We start from the raw sequence: 20,974 nt of genomic DNA on the forward strand, positions 1-20,974 counted from the left end.
TTCTGCTCCTATGTCTTATGGTCTTGACATTATCTCAATGTCATTTAAAAAGTCTACAGACTCCTGATTTGACTTAACATTATTTATTTTTGTTAAATTTCTCACATTTTTCCTTTCTAAGGAATTAAATTGGATCAAACGTTTAATCAGATATTCCTTGTGATGAGTTTTGAGTATCAGATTACAGAATGAGGTAAGGATAAAATGCATCCTATGTTACTCCAGCAATGGTGTCTTCCCCAACAGTACGTACATGTAGGGAAGCAAGTACAGAAGTAGGAAGGCACGGGTAGAATGTCAGGGGCAAGGGGAACACAATACTGTTAGAGTCCTAATGAAGGGTCTCAGCCCGAAACGTACTCTTTTCCATAGATGCTGCCCATCCAGCCTTTTGTGCGTATTACTTTGATCTCCAGCATCTGCAGATTTTCTGGTTTGTGAATATTATAAGGCCATTAAGACACGAGCAGAATTAGGCCATTCAGCCCATCGAGTCCACTCTGCCATCCCATCACGGCTGACTTATTTTCCCTTTCCACCCCCATTCTCCTGCCTTCTCCTGGTAACCTTTGGTGCCCTGACTAATCAAGAACCTAACAACATCCCGATATTCAATGACTTGGGCTTCACACCCATCTGCGGGTGGCTGTAAAACTACTGGATTGTTGTGAAATCTAGTCTGGTTCCCTAATGTCCTTTAGGGCTGGAAATCTGCCTCCCGTGTCTGGGCTATGACTCACATGGCTGGCTCCTTTAACATGTCTTTGCAAGCCATTTGGCTCAAGTGCAGATTAGTGCACAGTAAACGTCTCTATCCTTGATAACCACGTCCAACCAATGGATTTACAGCTGAATTAAGAGGGGTGGGTGTGGGGAGGTCCAAAATAAATTTATTATCTAAGTACGTATACCATATCCAACCTTCATCTTCTTACAGGCACCCACGAAACACTATAGAATCCACAAAAAAACAGACACACGTCTTAATAAGCTGATAAGGAAGGCGGGCTCTGTCGTGGGCAAAGTACTGGAGAGTTTAACATCGGTAGCTGAGCGAAGGGCGCTGAGTAGGCTACGGTCAATTATGGAAAACCCTGAACATCCTCTACATAGCACCATCCAGAGACAGGGAAGCAGTTTCAGCGACAGGTTACTGTCGATGCAATGCTCCTCAGACAGGATGAAGAGGTCAATATTCCCCAATGCCATTAGGCTTTACAATTCAACTGCCAGGACTTAAGAACTTTTTTTAAAGCTATTATTAATGCTTTTTGAGTTAGTGATTTAGATGCATATCATATTATTACTGAGTTAAGTATTGTATGTAATGAGTTTTTGCTACAACAAGTGTATGGGACATTGGAAAAAATGTTGAATTTCCCCATGGGGATGAATAAAGTATCTATCTATCTATCTATCAAAGACCAACACACATCCACTGCACAAAAGAGGGCAACTTGTGAAAAAATATATAAAATAATAAACAAATAATACATACAAGTTGAGCTGCAGAATCCTCGAAAGTCAGTCCACAGGCTGCGGGGTCAGTTCAGCACCGTGGTGAGAGGAGCTGGTCCAGGAGACCGACGACTGTGGGCCAAAAGCTGCTCCTGAACCTGACAGTGTGGGACCCAAGACTCCCGCCTGACAGTAGTAGTGAGAAGGGAGGAGATGGGTCAAATGCAGGCCAGCGGGATGGGCTCTTTTTGGAGGGGGTGGCACAAAGAACTGGGGCTGGTCACCAGTTGGTTTTGGTAAGGGATGTGATAGGCAGGTGCACTGGCTCAAAAGTAATGTTCCATGCTGAAATTTTATGGCTGTGGGGCGGGCTGAAACTCTGATGCCACATATGCTTTGTTGATTTTGATGAGTGAATCGCTGCTGAAAGGTTTGCTTTATTTCTCACACGTACACAGTGAAATGTGTCGATAACCGACAGTCTGAGGAGGTGCTGGGGGGGTGGGTGTGGGAGCCCTCCAGGGTCACCATGCTCTGGTGCCAACGTAGCATGACTCCAACTTTCCAACCCTCACCCGAACTGTACATCTTTGGAATGTGGGAGGAAACCAGGTCACCTGGAGGAAACCCACAGGGAGAATGTGCAAGCTGTTTATAGACAGCAGTGGGAATTGAACCTTAACTTTTTGGTGCTGTAAAGCATTATGCTAATCGCTATGCTACTGTGCCGCTTAAATGAAAGCTTTCTCACAAGTACTGCGAGGGGCTTAAGCCTTCTCACATTAACGCTTGTTGTGAGGACTTTTACCTTTCAATAAAAAGCGCAGGTCAGATTAACCCTGCCCCCGTTCTAAAAACTTTCTATAGGAGCACTGTCGAGAATGATCTCTCTTGGCTGCATCATTGTGTGGTACGGAAGCTGTAAGACCCCGCAGAGGACAGTAAATACTGCTGAGAGGATCACTGGGGATTCCCTCCCCCACCCCCCCCAATTCGTGACATTTACTGGGAGTGTTGTATACGAAGGGCCCAAAGCATTGTTGAGGATCCTTACACCCGCTGAGTAGTAAATCTGTGGACTGCTCTGCCACAGACTGCGGTGGAGGCCAAGTCCGTGCATATAGTTAAGGTGGAAGTTGATCGTTTCCCGATCGGTCAGGGCATCAAAGGATATGGCGAAAAGGCAGATGTATGGGGTTGAGTGGGATCCAGAATCAGCCACGATCAGCATACGATGGAGCAGACTCGATGGGCTGAATGGCCTAATTCTGTTCCAATGATTCCCCATCCCACAATCTCTTTGACCAACTATCACCGGGAAGGAGGTACAGGAGCACCAGGGCAAGCAGGCCGGGTAACAGCTTCTTCCCTCAGGCTGCGAGACTAATGAATAAGTACTTTAAGTACTTATTTAAGTAATTTAATAAGTACTTTAGATCTGTCTTCACTAGGGAAGACACAAGCAATCTCCCAGATGTATGAATGGGCCAAGGACATAGGGTAACAGAGGAAATGAAACAGATTGCCATTAGGAAGGAAACGGTGATGAGTAGACTGATGGGACTGAAGGCTGACAAATCCCCAGGGCCAGATGGTCTGCATCCTAGGGTACTAAAGGAGGTAGCCCTGGAAACTGCGGATGCATTGGTAATCATTTTCCAATGTTCCTTAGATTCAGGATCAGTTCCTGAGGATTGGAGAATGGCTAATGTTATCCCACTTTTTAAGAAAGGAGGGAGGGAGAAAACAGAGAACTATCGTCCCGTCAGCCTAACATCAGTAGTGGGGAAGATGCTAGAGTCCATTATTAAAGATGAAATAGTGGCATATCTAGATAGCAGTGATAGGATTGGGCCGAGCCAGCATGGATTTACCAAGGGCAAATCATACTTGACTAATCTTTTGGAGTTTTTCAAGGATGTAACCAGGAAGTTAGACAAGGGAGATCCAGTGGATGTAGTGTACCTCGATTTTCAGAAAGCATTTGATAAGGTCCCACATAGGAGATTGGTGGGTAAAATCAGAGCTCATGGCATTGGGGGAAGATATTGACATGGATAGAAAACTGGTTGGCAGATAGAAAGCAAAGGGTAACGGTGAATGGGTGTTTCTCGGAATGGCAGGTGGTGACTAGTGGGGTGCCACAGGGCTCGGTATTGGGACCACACGATTTACATCAACGATTTAGATGAAGGCATTGAGAATAACATCAGCAAGTTTGCTGATGATACTAAGCTGGGTGGCAGTGTGACGTGATGAGGATGTTAGGAGAATTCAGGGTGACTTGGATAGGCTGAGTGAGTGGGCAGATACTTGGCAGATGACGTTTAATGTGAATTAAGTGTGAGGTTATCCACTTTGGGAGTAAGTACAGGAAGGCAGATTATTATCTGAACAGTGTAGAGTTAGGTAAGGGAGAAATACAAAGAGATCTAGGAGTCCTTGTTCATCAGTCACTGAAGGTGAATGAGCAAGTGCAGCAGGCAGTGAAGAAGGCTGATGGAATGTTGGCCTTTATTGCAAAGGGAATTGAGTACAAGAGCAAGGAAATCCTTTTGCATTTGTACAGGGCCCTGGTGAGACCACACCTGGAGTATTGTGTACAGTTTTGGTCTCCAGGGTTAAGGAAGGACATCCTGGCTATAGAGGAAGTGCAGCGTAGATTCACAAGGTTAATTCCTGGGATGTCTGGACTGTCTTACGCAGAGAGGTTAGAGAGACTGGGCTTGTACACGCTGGAATTAAGGAGATTGAGAGGGGATCTGATTGCAACATATAAGATTATTAAGGGATTGGACAAGATAGAGGCAGGAAATATGTTCCAGATGCTGGGAGAGTTCAGTACCAGAGGGCATGGTTTGAGAATAAGGGGTAGGTCATTTAGGACAGAGTTAAGGAAAAACTTCTTCTCCCAGAGAGTTGTGGGGGTCTGGAATGCACTGCCTCGGAAGGCAGTGGAGGCCAATTCTCTGGATGCTTTCAAGAAGGAGCTAGATAGGTATCTTATGGATAGGGGAATCAAGGTATATGGGGACAAGGCAGGAACCGGGTATTGATAGTAGATGATCAGCCATGATCTCAGAATGGCAGTGCAGGCTCGAAGGGCTGAATGGTCTACTTCTGCACCTACTGTCTATTGACCATAAACTTGAACTTGAAATATTAACCCAGATCAAAGAAAGTTATAAATATTAGGAACATGTTGGGAAAATAAATCTAGAAATCAACCTTTCTGAAATATATATTTATTTAAAAAAGCTATTATGGCAACATAATTTAAATAAATTGGCACAGTCAGTTAAGCTCCACAATGATTTTATGTCTAATCTACAAGATAGACAAAAAAAAACTTAGCAATGAGGTGTTACCCTAGACAGGTAACCCCAAATACTGTCACCAGTTAACTATCATGAGCAGCAGGTCGATATGGTGACGTTAATCCCCAGGTTACCATTGTCGGCAAAGAGGTGAGCAATGGCCGCGTCGAAGACCAGGCAGTCGCTGTTGAGGATGGCCGTGGCCACGCCGTCGTGAATAGAGCGGGGGGTGGCCTCCCAGGTCAGGCGGCGGCGATTGCCGTTCAGCTCGAGCCGGTAGGCAAAGTTCTCGGCCTGCTTGCGGGCGCCGATCAGCAGCACGACGGCAAAGAACTGCTGGTGGCCCTCGTACTTCTCCTGCTTCTCCAGCACCAGCATGAAGTGGCGACCGAAGCAGGACTGCATCATGACCCAGTCGACCGCGCCGGGCAGGTTGATGTCCGTGGCCAGGAACACGATGTCCTCCCCCTGCAGGGTGGTGATGCTCTTGTGCACGTGCACCAGGTGAGACATCACCTGCTCCAGCGAGCCCTGCCACTTGCAGGAGGCACCAGGACATGGGCAGGAGTACGGCCGGAACTCGCAGGCATCTTCGTGGTCTGGCTTCTCGGTGTGGTGTAGGGTCAGCAGGCACCCCGTCGACGCGTACTGTCAACAAACAGAAAAACCTCCATTAAACCTTTCATCAGCAAACAGGGGAGCCTCCATTAAACCTTTCATCAGCAAACAGAGGAGCCTCCATTAAACCTTTCATCAGCAAACAGAGGAGCCTCCATTAAACCTTTCATCAGCAAACAGAGGAGCCTCCATTAAACCTTTCATCAGCAAACAGAGGAGCCTCCATTAAACCTTTCATCAGCAAACAGAGGAGCCTCCATTAAACCTTTCATCAACAGAGAAATCTCCATTAAACCTTTCATCAGCAAACAGAGGAGCCTCCATTAAACCGTTCATCAACAGAGAAATCTCCATTAAACCTTTCATCAGCAAACAGAGGAGCCTCCATTAAACCTTTCATCAGCAAACAGAGGAGCCTCCATTAAACCTTTCATCATCAAACAGGGGAGCCTCCATTAAACCTTTCATCAACAAATGGAGGAACGTCCATTAAACCTTTCATCAACAGATAGAGAAACCTCCATTAAACTTTTCATCTCCCGGGGCAGTAGAGTCAAAAAAACAGAGAACAACCCACACTAAAACAAGCCTGGGGGATCTCAGCACGTCAGGCAGCAACTACGGAGAGGAAATGGACAGTCGACACCCTTCAATAAGGACCCCCACCATTCGGAACGTGTCCTCTTCCAGAAGGGAGAAGATAAAGGAGCCACCCTCGATGTTTTAGGGAAATTTATTTATTGAGATACAGCACAGACCAGTCCAACTAGCCATCCCCTGATTTAATCCCAGCCTAATCACGGGATAATTTACAATGACCAATTAACCCGCTAACCAGTATGTCTTCAGATAGTGGGAGGGAACTGAAGCTCCCAGAGGAAACCTATGCGGTCACTGGGAGAACGTTCAAACTCCTTATGGACAGCAGCGGGAATTGAACCCGCGTTGCTGGTATTGTAAAGTGTTGTGCTAACCACTACGCTCCCGTGCTGCCCGACATCTTCTTCCCCTCAACTGTCAGATTTCTGAACGCACGACCCCATGAGCACAACCTCACTCTTCCTCATTTGCACTATTTACCGTTGTAAATTATAGTAATTGTTTATGCCTTGCACTGTCCTGCTGCCACAAAACATCACATTTTTACAACATTTGTCAGTGATAACCATTGTGATTCTGATCCCTCTGTGGGCGATTGGCCTGCTGATTTCCTCCAGCTTTTTGTGCATTGCTCCAGATTGAAACATTTACAGTCTCTTGTATCTCCACTGAATTAGAGTTAAGAGAGTACTACAGCATAGAGATAGGCTCTTCGGCCCATCTAACACATGCTGATCCGATCTTTTTCCCAGTGCCATCTTCATCCATCCAGACCACAGCACTCCACATCCATGTACTATCCAAACTTTCCTTAATTATTACAATTGAACTCTCATACGTCAGTGATAAACCTGCTGCCTATTCACCTCTGACAGCTCGTTCTACACTCACACCTCTGAGTGAAGAAGTTTCCCCTCAAATATTTACTTTAAACCTATGACCTCTAGTTCTAATCTCACCCAGCCTGAAGGGGGGAGAAAACCGGAAGGTGCAGGTTTAATGTGAGAGGTGAGAAATCTAAAGGAGATCTGAGGGAGTTTGCTTTTCCAGACATGGGATGGTATTATCTGGAAGGAGCTGCCAGAGGATCTGGTAGAGGAAAATACAGGCATGTTTAGATGTACTTAGAAAGGACAGGTGCAGAGAGATACTTCACTAATGTAGGCTAACTTGATTAATGTGGATAGGCATCATGTTTGGTAAGGACGATGTGGGGTGGAAGATGCTGTTAATGTTCTAAACACGAGACATTCTGCAGATGCTGGAAATCTTGAATGCACATTAAATGCTGGAGGAACTCAGCAAGACAGGCAGCATCTTTGGAGGGGAATAAATGGTCAACATTTCATCTGGTCGTGGTCCCGGCCCAAAACATCGGTTCTTTATTCCTCTCCGTAGATGCTGCCTAACTTGCGAGTTCCTCGAGCGTTTTGTGTGCGTTGCTCTGTTTGTCTTCCCACAGAAGCTCCTCGTCTTGGTAACTGTTTCTGGCACCTTGAGTTTTTAAAAATCACCTTAGCTGAGCTCCTGAACTTTAACAGAAAAACTTTAAATTATGCGGCCAATGTAATGCCCATCTCCCAGGGCAGCCTGGGACACTTGTCTCATGATATTCATTACCTTTCGAAGTGCAGTGGTTCCTGTAAAGTAGGAAACCTGGCAGTCAAACTTGCCGCCAGCTTCTTCCACAGACTAGAAGAAACAAATAATGTGGTAAAATGGTTGAATAAGGGGTAAAAAAAAAATAAAATTGGCCAAGAAACTAGTTGCCTCAGAACTGCGTTTCAATCTACCAAATAGCACAAGGTCAGCCTAAAGTAACTCCCTCAGTAACCTCATTATCGTAACACTGGGACTGGATGAGGGGGGTTGTAATTTCTCCATTCGTGGAGCCAGCTGTTTTCCTGACAGTGAAACGTGAGCTGGACTCCAAATTCAGCTGAGTCATCCGCTTCCCACTCACTGACAGCACGATAAGGAACCGTGACCTTTTTTTTAAAGCTACATCCCCATTCCCATGAGCTACATTCCTCAGCAAATACACCCAGTGGCCACTTTATGAGATACCTCCTTAGTCCATTCACTTCAAGATGCGACAAGTGATGCTCTTCTACATATTACTGCTGTAAGCCTGAACCAATCTGACCATTCTCCTCTGACCTCGCGTATTTTCACCCACAGAACTGCCTCTCACTGGCTGTTTAAATTCCCCCCCCCCCCCACACCATTCTCTATAAACTCTAGAGACTGTTGTGCATGAAAATCCCACAAAATCATCAGTTTCTGAGATACTCAAACCACCCCGTCTGGCACCAACAGCCATTCCACGGTCAAAGTCACTTAGATCACATTTCTTCCCCATTCTGATGTTCGCTCTGAACAACAACCGAACCTCTTGACCATGTCTGCGTGCTTTTATGCATTGAGTTGCTGTCACATGATTGGCTGATCAAATATTTGCATTAATAAGTAGGTGTAAAGGTTCTGATTCAACATGGATTCTGAGAGTAACATTTTGCAACTGAGATTTTCATGGTTATTCTGCTCCAATTCAGCTACTTATACACTGTCTCAGTCACAAGTTCCTACTGGGATATCTTCTTCACTGCTGTTTCTGTGTAGAACTCAAATGCAAATTTTTAATTATTACTCAAGTCAATCACTGTGCAGTGATTCACATGAACAAAAACAAACTAAACTATTAAAGCAATTCCAAGAAACACATTCTCCTTTCCCACTCAGTCTTCCTGCCTATCTGCACAGTCCTCCCCACTCCCTCCCTTTATTAAATGCTATACGGTCTTTGATCAAATTCCATCCTCGTCAGCCCTTTGTCACTCCAACCTCGCAGCTTCTGTCAATACCAAACTGCCCCTTCACCTATCTTTGTATTGTCTGCAAACTTAGCTTAAAAGCCATCGATTCCATCATCCAAATCACTGACATAGAACACAAAAAGAAATTGGTCCCAACACAGACCCCTGTGGAACACCACTAGTCACTGGCATTCCCACCCTCTGCCTCCTGCCAATCAGCCATGCTAGAATCCTTCCTGTAATACCATGGGCTCATAATTTGTAAGCAGCCTCACGTGTGGGACCTTGTCAAAGACTTTCTGAAAACCCAAGTACACAACATTAACTGATTCTCCTTTGTCTATCCTGCTTGTTACTTCTTCAAAGAATTCCAGCGGATTTATCAGGCAAGATTTTCCCTTGAGGAAACCATGAGTCATAATAACATACTGTATTTCTTTTTATATGCTGCACTCTGACACTAAACAACAAACTCCAGAACACTTGTTTATTTATCTATTATTCAGAGATACAGCAGCTGAACAGGTTCTTCTGGCCTAATGAGCTGTATCACCCAGCAACCCATCGATTTAACACTGGCCTAATCACAGGATAACTTGCAATGAACAATTATCCTACTAACCGGCATGTGTTTGGACTGTGGGAGCACCTAGATATGTCAGTGACAATAAACCTGGTCCTGATTTGTTCTCCAAGGGCACTGCCAATATCTTATCATGTGCTTTACTTGGGTAGTGGCAACACAAGGTGTTGTTGGATGCCCATTGCCTTAAGTAATGCTTCACATACACTCTGTGGCTGCTTTATTAGGTACACCTTGTTAGTACAAAAATATATTCAGCCAATCATGTGGCAGCAACTCAGTACATAAAAGCATGCCGACATGGTCAAGAGGTTCAGTTGTTGTTCAGACCAAACATCAGAATTGGGGAAAGAAATGTGATCCAAGTGACTTTGACCATGAAATTACTGTTGATGCTGGTTAGAGTAGCTCAGAAATGGTTATCCTCCTGGGATTTCCCTGCACAAAAGTCTCTAGAGTTTAGAGAATAGTGCAAAAAAAAACGAGCGGCGGTTCTGTGTGCAAGAAAACCTTGTTAATGAGAAGCGTCAGTGAAGAATGGCCAGGCAGTCAAGCAGACAGGAAGGTGACGGTAACTCGTATAACCACGTGATACAACAGTGGTGTGCAGAAGAGCATCTCTGAATGCACAGCATGTTGAACCTCGAAGAGGATGGGCCACCGCAGTAGAAGACCATGAGCATACACTCAGTGTCACGTTATTAGCTGCAATGTGCAAAGTGGATGGAGAAATAAAAGTCACCAAACAGGCAAATGACAGAGCTTCCTCAGCCTCGCCACACACTGGGTCAGGTTGAGTTTATTGGCCCGCGCACAAGTACAGTGAGGTTGCGGTACTTGCTTTCAGCGATACAGACACGGAGGCTCAGCCAACACAGAGTGTAAAAACTCTAAGATCGGTGTGGAAATGCAAGAGGGCCCGTTGTTCCATTGCTGAGGTAGTGTTAGTGTTGTGCAGGTTGGTCCAAGGACCTGAAGGTTGTAGGGAAGTTGCTGTTCCTGAACCTGGTAGCATGGGACTTCAGGCTTCTGTAGTGCCTGCCTGACAGTGGTAGCAAGAAGAGGGCGTGACCAGGGTAGTAGGGGTTCCTAATGGTAGGTGTCTTCTGGAAGCAGTACCTCCTACAGATTCTGCCAATCGTTGTGAGGTTGTTTGGGCGTGTGAGGGACCAGGCTGTGTCCACTACTCGTTATGTGCCACGTCATATGACTTGGGCGATCGTGGTCTTATCCGTGACCATGATTGCTCTCAGCAAATTTGCCTGCAGAAGTGGTTCGCCATTGGCTTCTTCTGGGCAGTCCCTTTACAATCCGTTACCAACACTGTTCCGAGACCCTCTCTCCAGCGTCAGTGGTCACATAACTTAGGACTTGTGATATGCATCAGCTACTCATATGACCATCCACCATCTGCTCCCTTGGCTTCTCAAGTCAAGTCACTTTTATTGTCACTTCGACCATAACTGCTGGTACAGTACATAGTAAAAATGAGAATGTTGTTTCAGGACCATGGTGTTACATGACACAGTACAAAAACTAGACTGAACTACGTAAAATACAATACAGAAAAAAAAACTAGACTACAGACCTACCCAGGACTGCATAAAGTGCACAAAACAGTGCAGGCATTACAATAAATAACAAACAGGACAGTAGAGCAAGGTGTCAGTCCAGGCTCTGGGTATTGAGGGGTCTGATAGCTTGGGGGAAGAAACTGTTACATAGTCTGCTCCTGAGAGCCCGAATGCTTTGGTGCCTTTTCCCAGTCGGCAGGAAGGAGAAGAGTTTGTTTGAGGGGTGTGTGGGGTCCTTCATAATGCCGTTTGCTTTGCAGATGCAGCATGTAGTGTAACTGTCCATAATGACGGGAAGAGAGACCCCGATGATCCAAGATGGTGCAATTTCCGAACCAGGCAGTGATGCAGCTGCTCAGGATACCCTCAATACAACCCCTGTAGAATGTGATGAGGATGGGGGGGGTGGGAGATGGACTTTCCTCAGCCTTCTATGCTTCCATCATGATTCCTATTGGGGGGCTAGGGAGGTGCTACAATTGGCCAAGGGTGACCTGCAGGCCAGCGGAGGGAAGTAGCGCCTTACACCTCCTTTGGTAGAGATGCATCTCCACACTGCCAGCTACCACTGCTCTTTACACAATCTTATTGGGAAAGTAACCTGGTCCAGTTCAAGTATTCTGGGGCAGGTCTGCAAAATTTTTAGCCCCCCGAAGAACAGGCCACCCTAAAAATCACAGCTCATTCTGCGCAGACAAACCAGGTGAAGTAAAGCCAATGAGCAAAAATACACAGCTGGCTGAGTCAGAAATCAAGGGCGTCATGACTGGGAGGTGGATCAGCACTTCCATGATGAGTCACACGGAAATCAGTGCGAATTAACTAAAGATAACCGTCGAGGCTGTGAGGCAGTAAACAGTTGTGTGGGCGTCAGCCACAGCCTGAAACCTGGCACGACTTGATTGACTAGTCAAATAGGGAGCCTCCTACAGCACTGCCGCAGAGCAGGGGATGCACGGAAAGTTCACAAGTACCTTTACTAACAACATCCACTATCCTTCTTACTGACCTTCTGCCCTCAATAGCCCCTTGTACGCCTGCAACCTTGCTGCTGCTCGAGACAAGATGAAATATGAAGCCCTACCAAAGAGGGTACCAAAGAATTTTCCAGATAAAAGGAGTTAAATAAAAGAGGCTATAGTGGATAATTGGACCGCTGGAAAATGACTTTGGAGAACTAGTAATGGGAAACAAAAAAATAATAGACAGACATAGTAAGTATTTTGCGTCAGTCTTCACTGTGGAAGTCACTAGCAGTGTGCCAGAAATTGTAGAGCGTTGGGGGGGGGGGGGGGGTAGAAGTGAGTTTAGTTGCTATTACTGAGGAGAAGGTGCTCGGGAAGCTGAGAGGTCGGAAGGTAGGTAAGTCACCTGGGCCAGTCGGACTACACCCCAGCATTCCGAAATAAGTAGCTGAAGAGATTGTGGTGGTACTAGTAATGATCTTTCAGGAATCACTAGTCAGGAATGGTTCCACACGACTGGAAAATTGCAAATCCACTACACTCTTTGAGAAGGGAGGCTCCTCTCCCAATATACACATACATGGTGAAACACACGGAAACCAGAGGTTTTAAGGCAGAGCAGACTCGAGTGGCAAATGGCCTAATTCTGCTCCTACATCTTATGATCTTAAGGTTATCATGACTTTTGGGTAGCCTCATTGTAACTACATTTCGCATTTATATTTCTGATCTCTAGACTGGGACGCTGAACAAACATAAAAGTATTTTGATGAATGACTTTACTGTCAGATGTACACAGGAAAGCAAGTTGAACCTGTACGTCTCATTTTAGATAGCATAATTCATCTAATTCAGATGCCCTGACCATCTAGCGTGGGAATTGCAAAGCATCTGACCGCAAGACCTTACAAACAATTCAGGGGACTGTACTGGGGTCTTTCTTCACCCACGATATTTATCAAGAGCACCTGCAAATGCAGAGCCCTTAGTGTTGTCAAGGATTCCTTCCATCCCTCCCACAGATTTTTTCACCCTCTAACCATCAGGCAGGAGGTAACGTGACATTAGGACAAGGATTGTTAGGATGGCAAATGGCTTCTTCCCCCTGGCTATGAGACTACTGAACTCCCTGCCATCATCCAGATCTCATGACGTATGAAGCACCAGTCGCGTTATACTGTTTACTTTTTGACTTGCGTTGTAAAAGCACTTTATGCTTTTGGAATATGTTACTTGTGGTAATATTACTTTATATGCTCTGTGCCATTTAAACGTACTGTGTTGTGCACCTTGGTCCGGAGGAACATTGTTTTATTTGGTGGCATACACGTGTCCGGTTGAATAACAATGAACATGAACTTATGAAAACTTCGATCAGTGTGGAAAAGATGATTGAAAATTAAGACCTCATAAATATACCAATCACTAATAAGATCTCAGGAGAACCACAAATAAGAGAAAATCTGCAGATGCTGGAAATCCAATTTTCTCCTGTCCCAATGGAGGGTCTCGGCCCAAAACGTCATCGGTACTTTTTCCCCATAGACGCTGCTTGGCCTGCTGAGTTCCTCCAGCATTTTGTATGTTGTTAAGGTTGGGAGAACATGCTATTCAGAGTGTGAAGAGAACGTGGTGGAATTCACTCCCTCCAGGAGTGCTTGAGGCAAAATGGATGGATGTACTAATGGGGGTGAGAAATCAACTCAGTGGCCACTTTTTCGGTATACCTGCTAATTATTGCAAATATCTAATCAGCCAATCATGTGATAGCAACTCGACACATAAAAACACGCAGACATGGTCAAGAGATTCAGTTGTTTAGACCAAACATCAGAATGGGGAAGAAATGGGATCTATGTGACTTTGACCACAGAATGATTGTTGGTGCCAGATGGGGTGGTTTGAGGATCTCTCAGAAACTGATCTCCCGGGGGTTTTACGCACAACAATCTCTGGAGTTTACAGAGAATTGTGCAAGAAAAACCCCCAAAAAGTCCAGTGAGCGGTAGTTCTGTGGGCGAGAACGCCTTGTTAATGAGAGAACGGCCAGAATGGTTCAAGCTGACAGGAAGGTGACAGTAACTCAAATAACCATGCATCATAACAGTCAAGTTTCTACTTGTTTAGTCACCGATGTGAAAAGTCAGCACACTCATCATGATGTGAACCTTGACATACCACTAAAACACCATAGCCAGTAATCTCAATGCTGTTACATCCTCGCAATTAAAACTTCTGGCAGTTCAGGGGGGGCAGTTCACCAGCAGTTGTTCAAGTGCAATTGGGTCTAGGAAATAAACGCTGGCCTTGTGAAGAATAATTTCTTAAGTTTTCTGGTCTTGAGGTTGGCGAGAGGAACAAGTTGGTGTACAGATATACCAAATGAGTGTTTGTTGTGAAATTTGTGGTCTTGTGGCAGCACTGCAGTGCAAAACACAAAGTGTCTTTAGCACACTGGTTGAATCCTCAAGTTGGTGCGGTCTTTCATCGATTTTATTAAGGTTATTATTCTATTATGAATTTATTGGGTATGCCCGCAAGAGAATGAATCTCGGGGTCGTACATGGTGACCTACATGTACTTTGATAATAAACTGACTTTGAACTTTGAAAAAAAATGAATAGTGCAAAAGGTGAATAACAAGGTAGTCTTCATGGGTTCATGGACCGTTCAGAAATCTGCCGGCAGAGGGGAATAAGATGTTCTTGATAAGTTGAGTGTGGGTGTTCAGGCTCTTGAGGTGCCCCATTGTGTGAGTATGGTCCCACCAGAACTCCGTATAACTGCAGCATCTTTTCTTTGCATTTTTGATTGAAGTACCAGCATTTGTCATTACCTGCATGTGCAATGAACTTGTACGTCAATCCGTAAATCTGCACCAGAGCTTTTCAGTTCCATTGCTTATAGCTTTACTGTACTCCATTCTGCCCTTGTAAGTTTATAAAGTCAAACTTGACTCCTTTTAAATCTATGTATTTATTTTTAGGGATGTTGTCTGGTAACAGGGCCTTCAGGCCCAATTATACCCACGTGACAAATTAACTTACTAACCAGTACATCCACGGAGTGTGGGAGGAAACCAGAGCACCCAGAGGAAACCCACGTGGTCATGGTCATGCCGTCTTACAGACGGCAGTGGGAATTGAAGACGGGCCACTGACTGCCCCATTCTGCCACAGTTTTGCCCATTCGTTTAATGACACCGTCTTTGTTCTTGTACATTTCACTTCTTTCTTTTGTTACCAGTCTTTGTATCGGATTAGCACACGCGCTCTCCAACCAGTCATTAGTAAATGACTAGAGCTCAAATGACTATGGCTCAAAGATGATTGCTGTGGGGGAAGCTCTGATCACACACTACACGGCCACAGTCCGAAGATGTGCTGGGGCCAGCCCACAAGAGTCGCCACGCTTCAGTTGCCAGCAGAGCGTGTCCACAGCATTCTCACCCTAACTCATACATTGTCCTCCCCACACGGTCACGGGGAGAGTGCAGAAACTCCTCACACACAGCGGCAGGAGCCGAACCCCGAGCAGGGATTGCTGGCGCTGTAAAGTGACTGCGCTAATCGTTATGTCAGCCTTGCAAGGTGCAAGGTGATCCGGTCACGTCAGGAATACTGGGAACATGTTATTACAAAGGCCGAACAAAATGCTGAAGTAGCTAAAGAAGGCAGATCATGGGAAAGTACCTGTCGCTTGGTAACCACAAAGGACATACTTAACAGTCTGGGTCAGGTGCTGAAAATATCACTTGTGTAAGTCCAAGAGGAAGTGAAAGGGTTGACTGCTCAGCATTAATTATGAATCAGAGGGGAAAAACAAGTTTTTTTTAAACTTCTAATTTAGTTAAAGTGCACGATGATAAAATTTTCACTTAATTGAAAGTGAGAACTGAAATTTGATATTTAATGGGAACTGCTTTTATTATTTTAGGTAACAAGGTAGAGATATTTCTCTACCAAAGGTGCTCCTTCCTGCAGGTACCACCCCCCCCCCCCCCCCCCGCCAAACCCCGGATCAGGGTATAGCACCTGCTTACCCCTCCCCCACCCCCGGATCAGGGTCACACAAAGCCATGGGGGCAGGTGGTGGATGGTCACATGAGCAGCCGGTGCAGATCACAAGCTCTGGTTATGCGACCACTGATGCCAGGCAGACAATCTCTGAAGAGTATTGAGGACACCCGTCTTGTAAAGACATTTCCCAGAAGCAGGCAATAGCAGACCACTTCTGTAGGCAAATTTGCCAAGAACAATCATGGGAAGACCATGATCACCCACATCATACGACACTGCACATAACAAACGATTGGTCTTATTATAGTCAATGTACAAAGACAGTGGAAGAACTTTAGTTTTTATGCTATCCAGACAGATTACGTCATGCATAAATACACTGAAGAAATAAAGAATGCAGAATAAAGTTCATCTACAAGGAGTGCTGAGACAAGAAAGAAGCATCCAGCATCCAGGCCATTCTCTCTTCTCATTGCCACCTTCGAGCAGGTGTTGCAGGAGCCTTAGGCCCCACACCGCCATGTTCAGGAACAATTAGGCTCTGCAACTCATGTTCTCAAGATTAATTATTTACTTTTCTTTTTTAATTATGAAAGGTGGAGGGGCAGGTAGTGCTGAGGAAGCAGGGAGCCTGCAGAAGGACTGAGACAGATTAGGAGAATGGGGAAAGAAGCAGCAGATAGAATACAGTGTTGAGAATTGTACGGTCAGGCACTTTGATAGAAGGAATAAAGGCATAGACCATTTCTAAATAGAAAGAAAATTCAAAAATCAGAGGTGCAAAGGGACCTGGGAGTCCTTGTGCAGGATTCCCTAAAGGTTAATTTGCAGATCGAGTCAGTGGTGAGGAAGGCAAATTCAATGTGAGCATTCATTTTGAGAGGACTGGAATACAAAAGCAAGCTTGTAATGCTGAGGCTTTACAAGGCATTGGTCAGAATGCACTTGAAGCAGTTTGGGCCCCTTATCCAAGAAAGGATTTGCTGGCATTGCAGAGGACAGGACGTTCACGAGAATGATTCTGGGAACTAAAAGATTATCGTATGAAGTGTGTTTGATGGCTCTGGGCCTGTACCCGCTGGAGTTTAGAAGATTGAGGGGGAATCTCATTGAAACCTATTGAATACAAAAAGGCCTAGATAAGTGGATGTGGGGTAGATGTTTTGAATAGTGGACGAGTCTAGGACTAGCCTCATAATACAGGGACGTCCCTTTAGAACAGAGGTGTGGAGGAATTTTTTTTAGCCAGTGGTTGGTGAATCAGTGGAATTCATGCCACAGAAGGCTGTGGAGACCGAGTCACTGGGTACATTGAAAGCGGAGGTTGATAAATACTTGATAAGTAAGGGTATAAAAGGTTCCAGGAGGACAGGAGAATGGGGTTGAGAAGAATAATAAATCATGCATGATGGAATGGCAGAGCAGACTCGATGGGCCAAATGGCTTAATTCTGCACCAGTTTTTTAAAAAAATGGTCTTATTTGCACTATTTCTCTTCTTTTGCACATCGGTTGCTTGTCAATCTTTGTAGTTCTTACAACATAGAACATAGAATAGTACAGCACATTACAGGCCCTTTGGCCCACAATGTTGTGCCGACCCTCAAACCCTGCCTCCCATATAACCCCCCCCCCACCTTAAATTCATCCATATACCTGTCTAGTAGTCTCTTAAATTTCACTAGCGTATCTGCCTCCACCACTGACTGAGGCAGTGCATTCCACGCACCAACCACTCTCGGAGTAAAAAACCTTCCTCTAATATCCCCCTTGAACTTCCCTCCCCTTACCTTAAAGCCATGTCCTTTTGTACTGAGCAGTGGTGCCCTGGGGAAGAGGCGCTGGCTGTCCACTCTGTCTATTCCTCTTAATATCTTGTACACCTCTATCATGTCTTCTCTCATCCTCCTTCTCTTCAAAGAGTAAAGCCCTAACTCCCTTAATCTCTGATCATAATGCATACTCTCTAAACCAGACAGTATCCTGGTAAATCTCCTCTGTACCCTTTCCAATGCTTCCACATCCTTCCTATAGTGAGGCGACCAGAACTGGACACGGTACTCCAAGTTCTTCTTAAGTTCTATTGCATTTATTATTTTCCTGTAAATGCCTGCAAGAAAATGAATCTCAGTGTTGAATTTGGTGATATATATGTACTTTGACAATAAAGTTACTTTGATTTTGAGGTACTTTAATTAACATAATTAATGACGAATACAAATCCCTTGAGGAAAAGTGATCCAACAGGGCTTGTGGGAAAAAGCTACTGCAAGATGAAAGGGAAAAGCTTAATTTTCCCAAAAGGAGAAATAAGCCCGAGGGCTTAAAGAATTCAAAGAACACAAGATAGGGAAGGTAGAACAAGAGTAATCTAAGGGGAATGAACATGCACAGTAAACAAGTAACAAGAAGAGGGTTGATCAGTGTATCCCACAGGTCCGATATCCTGCATGTTTGGATACTGAATGTGGCAGCTTTGAGGACAATAGATACAATGGTTGAAGAAATAGAAATGGAGTGTTTGAATAGTGAGAATCTGAAAGATTTTGTTGTTCAAACAAACCTTGCTGTGTTAATCTTAACTGGAAGAGGATTCAAAGAGACCATATCTGATACTCAGTGCTTTAGGAGCATCTTCTTCACCTCGCCATCACATTTATGAATGGACAATGAACCAACTCCTGAACGTTACCTCACTATTTTCAGCAGCCCAAGTCCTACACCTGCCCATACATCTCCTCCCTCCTCTCCATTTAGGGACACAAACAGTCCTTCCGGGCGAGGCAACACTCCAGCCGCCGCGACCTGCTGGGGTCGTCTGTTGTGTCCGATGCAGCCTCCTCTACACTGGTGAGATCCGTCAATAAATTGGGGGACCGCTTCATCGAGCATCTCCGCTCCATCTGCCACAAGTGGGACTTCCCGGTGGCCAACATTTTAATTCCGATTCCCTTCCCTGATCCATGGCCTCCTCTTGTTGGAGACCAGGGGAAGTAATAGGCGGGTGAGAAGTAGTAAAAGGTCAAAGTGGTGAACAGAAGAAGATGGGAATGGGTGTGGGGGGGGGGGGGTGGATTTTATTCACTGGCAGAAGAAATCAATATTCAAACCATCAAGCTAGAGGTACCCAGACGGAATATAAGGTGTTACTTCTCCACCCCGAGGGTGGCTTCATCTTAGAACAAGAAGAGGATTAAGCAAACTGCAGGGGAAAAACAAGTTGGAGGAACTAAACCTTTCAGACAGCATCTGTGAAGGCAGACTTGGCCTGCATTCGCAAAGAGAACCAGATTGAAACACAAAATTCTCTGAGGACCTGAATCTACTCTATCAGAAGAGATCATTTTCTAGATTTTGATGTCCAAGGGTCACAGGTTTGAAATAAGTGGCAACCAGGAGCTAGAAAGGAGGAGAGATGGAGTAGATTTGGTTTGTCTTCTCTGGTGCTTAGACAATCTCACTGAAACCTAGAATTCTTGCTTGCCAGGCCAGATGCTGGGAGCCACTCATCATCAACAATTCTACAGATAACACCGTTTCAATATTTAAGTTCCTGGGATCATTATTTAGCAGGACCTCAAATGGAAGAACCATATCTCCTCCTTTAACAAAAAGGCTTATTCTGCACTGCCATCACAGAGCTCATCCTCACATCAGCAATTCTGTCTGAAGCATCCACTTACAATGTATGGAAACTGCAGCTAACTGTCAAATCATTGGCTTCAGAGCACCACCACTGCAGGATTTGTATGTGTTCAGGGTAAAGAAGCGGGCAGGAAAAGTCATTTCAGACACTACCCATCCAGCAAACTGCCTTTTTCCAAAAGCTCCCTTCTGGAAAGCACTGTGGGGCTCTTAAAACGAACAAAAAAAAAACTTCATGCCATCTTAAAAGTTTCCTCCCCCAGGCAGTTAATCTGATCAACCATTTTAGCTTGACTCCACCCCATCCCCCTCTATCTATTACCCCTGTCACTGCACTGTAAACACTTTAAAGGACTTTTTATAATGCTGTTTACATTGTAAATACATGCTGGTATTTATGTATTTATGCACATTTTTTCCATATCTGGACTGTAACCTCTAACTTTAAAGCTCAAAGTAAATTTATTATTAAAGTACATATATGTCATATACAATCCTGAGATTCATTTTCTTGTGAGCATATTCAATACATCTACTATAGAATAATAACTGTAGCAGAATCAATTGAAGACCCCCTCCCCCAACTTGGGCATTCAACCAGAGTGCAGAAGACAACAAATTGCAAATACAAAAAGAAAGAGAAAAAAATCAAAAAAAATAAATAAGCAAGAAAAATCAAGAACATGAGATGAAGAGTCCTTGAAAGTGAGTCCATAGGTTGTGGGAACATTTCAATGATGGGGCAAGTGAAGTTATCTCCAACTGATAGTTGAGGGGTAATAACTGTTCTGGAAGCTAGCAGTGCGAGCCTTGAGATTCCTATGACTCCCTTTTTTAAAAATATATAATTTCTTTATTCTTACAATTGTTGAATGTGGTTGTTTTTTGTTGTACATTGCACCCTGACCAGCAAATACCTAAAAAATGTAAATGTATACGGGGAATAAAGTTGGTCCTTGATCTTCAGTATTACGAGTTTCTTCATCACTGTTCATTCAGATGAGTTTCTGTAGTTGGTTCCTTGGGTTATCTTCCTGTGCTGCTAAAGCTTAACCAAAGCAGTTATCCAACATGTCTACCATTTTCTTACAATCATTTAGACTCTCAACCCTCCCAGTTTTTAAGCAGCCAGTTTTACTCCTAACTGCCCAGAATTCAGATTTATTTATCTTGTGTATATCAAAACTTCCAAGTGGACCACAACCTTGATGTGGTTTGGAGGAGTGTGTCCCTCAGTGACCTGGAATGCTCTGTTGGCTAGAGTCAGGGCTTCATGCTTTGGAGCTTGGTAGGCACACCACACCAAACAGGTCAAAGGGTGTAGGCCAGACTAAGAGACATCCAGGTTCAGGAGTTCATCTCAAGACTAACAACTCTGAC

General features: G+C 44.7%; 1 protein-coding gene across 1 annotated transcript in view; it reads right to left on the reverse strand.

The window, feature by feature from the left end:
* Positions 1-4,687: 4,687 nt before the first annotated feature.
* Positions 4,688-20,974, reverse strand: part of LOC140725743 (E3 ubiquitin-protein ligase SIAH1-like) — a 33,751-nt gene continuing 17,464 nt past the window's right edge. The window contains exon 2 of the mRNA XM_073041598.1: positions 4,688-5,423. Within this exon, the coding sequence (XP_072897699.1) occupies positions 4,866-5,423 (558 nt within the window). The 3' untranslated portion in view covers positions 4,688-4,865. The remainder of the gene's footprint in view (positions 5,424-20,974) is intronic.

Source organism: Hemitrygon akajei, chromosome 3, assembly GCF_048418815.1.
Source record: "Hemitrygon akajei chromosome 3, sHemAka1.3, whole genome shotgun sequence".
Lineage (NCBI taxonomy): Eukaryota > Metazoa > Chordata > Chondrichthyes > Myliobatiformes > Dasyatidae > Hemitrygon > Hemitrygon akajei.